Genomic DNA, 4,040 nt, shown 5'->3' on the forward strand with positions numbered 1-4,040 from the left:
TTTTTTTTTTTAGCTTTTTTTATTAGCTTGGGTCAACATGAGGAAATTCATTCACAGAGAGACATGATGTACTTTCCTCTACCTACTGCAATACTGTGCAATGAAGGTGAAGCTGACAGAAAGATCCAATACATCCTCTTAAGTTACGGCACATTTGCTCTTTGGTGGAAAAAGTATTTACTTCCTTTACTTTAGCAAAACTACTTGTACCACACAAAGCCCTGCCTTCACAACCTTAGGAAAATGCATCTAAAGTGTATGAAAAGTAAAAGTACTTATTATGCAATAAAGGTTTCCCACAAAGTGTTTAACTTTAAATGTGATGTTTTTGGATTGATATCCCGGATGCATTAATGTATATGTTACATTTTACTGTTGTAGATGTTTAAAGCTGTAACAATTTCAACTCCTTTATATACTATTTGTTAGTTAAATCTATAGTAATGCATCATATTCAAAAAGACCATCATTTAGGGATGCCCAGTAGCTCATTCAATAGAGTGGATGCCCCATGTACGGAGGCTATGTCCTTACTGCAGGAACCTGTGGGTTCAATTCCAGCCCTGGCATGTTGCTGCATGTCATCTCCTGTCTCACCCTCTTCCATGCTCAAGTTGTCTGATTAAATAAAGCCAAAAAGCTCAAATCTAATCTTAAAAAAAGATTAACAAAAGAGATGATACTAGACTCATGATGATAAATGATGGTAGATAACCTTGTAAGTACTAATGGGGTTTATACATTATTGTTTATCTGTGTTTTAAGGGAGAACATTTAAGCACATCCAATCACAGCTAAACAGAGGAGGCCCAACACTGGAACCGTGGAGAACTCCAAATAATAATAGAATATTTTCTGTTCATTCAAATGTATAATTATCCATCAACATAAAGTGGTCCCTGTCTTAATAATAATCATTTTTATTTATATAGCCACTTCAAAGACAGTTTAGTAAGTAAAGTGAAAGTAGAATAACCAAAACAAACATCCTGATACTTACACCACAACAGTATTTTGTGAATTTTGTGTTTTAAAAGCAATTTATGTAGATGTAAACTAGTAAACCAGTAATGATCTTTTCTGATTCATGGTGACATTTTTGGTGCAGCCAAGTCGTATATTTTAATGTTACAGTGGTTTCACTTACTTAAGTAAAAGTATGTTGTCAGCAAAATGCACTCAAAAGTACAAAAAGTAAAAATGCTCATTATGCAGTAAAATGCACCCTGTCAGTGTTTTATATATAATTTATTTGGATTTATATAGCTACTTCATTATGTTGCATTTTAATGCTACAGATGTTTAAGGTTGTTCTCATTTTAACCCCTTTACATATTGTTGGGTAGCGTGTGTTTGTAGCATGGCTGTCCTATGAGAGCCACATAACTCTAAAAAGTCAGCTGTTTATGGTGTCAGAAAAACGGCCCTGTTTTCAGTCTTGTGATGATGAATTTTCCATTGGAACCAAGAGGGTTTTTAAAATGTTTATTTGGGTTAGGGTTTTAAGTAGCTTGGAGGTAGGCTATGTGCCTTGAACAAAGATCTATTGGACCTAAAAAGGAGTGATTAAAAACTTAAAGCCCTGATTAAGTTACGTGTAGTTGTTTCATCTCCAAGATCAAAACATAACATAACACCAAGTGCAATTCAATTTCATAGTGCCCCCTTCACCAGTTACTAACAACAAATCATCTTACAATTATCACAGAATCTCTTTGACATTATTTCCCATTAGTGCATTCTTTTCATGCAGAAACAAATGAAAGTGCAGAGATGTTTTCACACAATTAGAGCTCTCTTTTCATTGCCAAAGAACACATGCCAGTCCTGCCAGTGAAGCCTGCTGTTCTGGATGCAGCCTCCAGTACTGGTGCAGGTGTAGCCAGCGGGGCAGCAGTGCATCATGTCGCTGCAGCACACCGCCTGTGGAGAGGACAAAGGAAGACAGTTTAACTAACACCATCAACTTTAGTTAAGTAAAAGCAGCAATACTACAGTATAAAATATTCTTACACAAGTACATAATAGCTACATGTACAAATGTAAAGAAATATTGGCAAATCTGAATAAGAATCAAAAGTACTAATTATGTTTTCAGTGCGTTGTATCATCATAAAATATATAAGCAGCATTTTGATGTTGTAGCTCTGTGAGCAGCTTCCCCTTGTTTTCAGATTTGTGCTAAGCTAAGCTAACTAGCTGCCTGCAATAGTGCAAAAATGCAAATAAATATATTTCCCCAAATGTTAAACTATTCCTTTAATGAGAAATAATTAGGAGCCCCCGCTTTTGGCTTGAATGCCTCCTCCTTGGAATGTGAAAAAAAGTCTCAGTTAGAAAATTAATTGGCAGCTATTTCTTTTATCGTGTAAATAATTTTTTATGCAAAAAAACATTTCATGTTTCCAGCTTCTCATATAAACCGTATGTAGGAGGACTTTCTATTCTAATGATTTTGATTTATAAAATGTATTTAAACCTCTGTGCATGTGTACTTTTACCTTAATATTTCAATATATTTCTCTGAAATCACATTTACTTGAAGTTTATTTTACAGTACGCCTACATCAGTTTCACTCCTGCTGAATTCTTCCTCTTTTTTTTTTACTGGTGTCATGTCCCCAGTCTTGTCCATGTGCCAGAGTCTTTGCACATGGCACAAAACCAGCCCTTATTTAATGTAAAGGGGGCGTTACCCATGCTAACAGGTGACTTATGATCAAATGGGATTCATCATCAAGCACACCTGGGTAAGAGCAAATTTAGGTGGTAAAGAATGTTGAGGGAATCTGAGGTTGATTTCACTTATTTTTTCTCTTACCATGAAATCAAGAGAAAATGTAAGATAAATTTAAGAGAATTTTGCTGCATAAGGTCCAAAGTACAGAAATTTAATAAGCTGCACTGTGGTGTAAAGAGCTGGACCTCACTCAACTAACACCATACCTATATATATTGTCTTTCAACTGAAAAAAAGTGGTTTGTGGGTTTAGTTACTCCTTAAAGGTTGAAGTTATGATTGTATATCCTACATTAGGAGCTGGACAGCAGCCCCATGAAGTAGCGGACGTCCTGCAGCAGGTGTTTCCATCCGGGCAGCTGGTCTGTTCATCACACTGAACGTCTCTGTGATTTGTGGGATTGAGCGGGGGTTGATGCTCGAGCTGGTACACTGGTGTTAGAGGGACGGTTTCCACCTCCAGCATGATGAGCCTCTGGCAAGCGTTAGAGGCGACGCTGCAGGTGTAATCCTGTGGGCAGCAGTGCTCCTTATCTGGGCAGCACACAGCCTGCAGACATAGCATGCACAAAGTTATTGAAAATGACATCCCTTCATTTATAGAAGCAAACTTTGAAAAAGCTCATATACTGATTGTCTCTATAATCCCTTCAGTGCTCACATTTGGCAGCGGGCAGCAGCCCCACTTGCCCGTCTTCAGCTGGCAGCAGGTGGTGTGTTCGGGACACTGACTCATCTTGTCGCACTGCACAGACCTTTGCTCGGCCTTGATGTTGGTGGTGGCTGGAAGCTTAGTGTACCAGGGGATCACCACTTCCCCTTTGGTGCAGGTCTTGCTCTCGTCACACTTGTAGCCATTAGGACAGCAGTGGTCTCCGTCAGCACAGCACACCGCCTGGGGAGAAGTGAGAGTGGGAGTGCTACTTTCACATCATTCTTTTGTTCTCCAGTTCTTCTTTCAAAGAAATAAAATTAGAATCTTGAAAAAAAATTCATCATCGTCTTTTTTGAAAAAATTGTGATACTCAAGCAAACATGCATTTATGAATCTGAAACTTTTATAACTTCACAGCCTGAAAGAAATGCACTGGTGATTGTGGCCTGCAGCTGAGAGAACAGAGTTTACAGTTAACATAAAGGAGAGCAGGGATGTCACTGAAGGGGAAGTATATCACAGTGCAGAGTTACACTGACAGTATGCAACTGTCATTTGTCTCGTGGGGTTTGAGATGAAGTGATACCACTTAATTGTTGAAAGTTCCGTCTGAGACAGTGAGAAGGTTCGCAGTTTGGTTGGGGA

At 38.3% G+C, this 4,040-nt stretch overlaps 1 protein-coding gene across 1 annotated transcript; it reads right to left on the reverse strand.

Annotated features, from left to right (window-relative positions):
- Window positions 1-1,470: 1,470 nt before the first annotated feature.
- Window positions 1,471-3,671, reverse strand: LOC121963981 (progranulin-like; the record flags this gene model as incomplete). The annotated part of the gene is made up of 3 exons (XM_042514216.1): window positions 1,471-1,923; window positions 3,033-3,290; window positions 3,402-3,671. Coding segments are annotated over 3 exons (672 nt in total), but the record flags the coding sequence as incomplete, so codon positions are not given.
- Window positions 3,672-4,040: the final 369 nt, after the last annotated feature.

Source organism: Plectropomus leopardus, unplaced genomic scaffold, assembly GCF_008729295.1.
Source record: "Plectropomus leopardus isolate mb unplaced genomic scaffold, YSFRI_Pleo_2.0 unplaced_scaffold13512, whole genome shotgun sequence".
Taxonomy (NCBI): Eukaryota; Metazoa; Chordata; class Actinopteri; order Perciformes; family Serranidae; genus Plectropomus; species Plectropomus leopardus.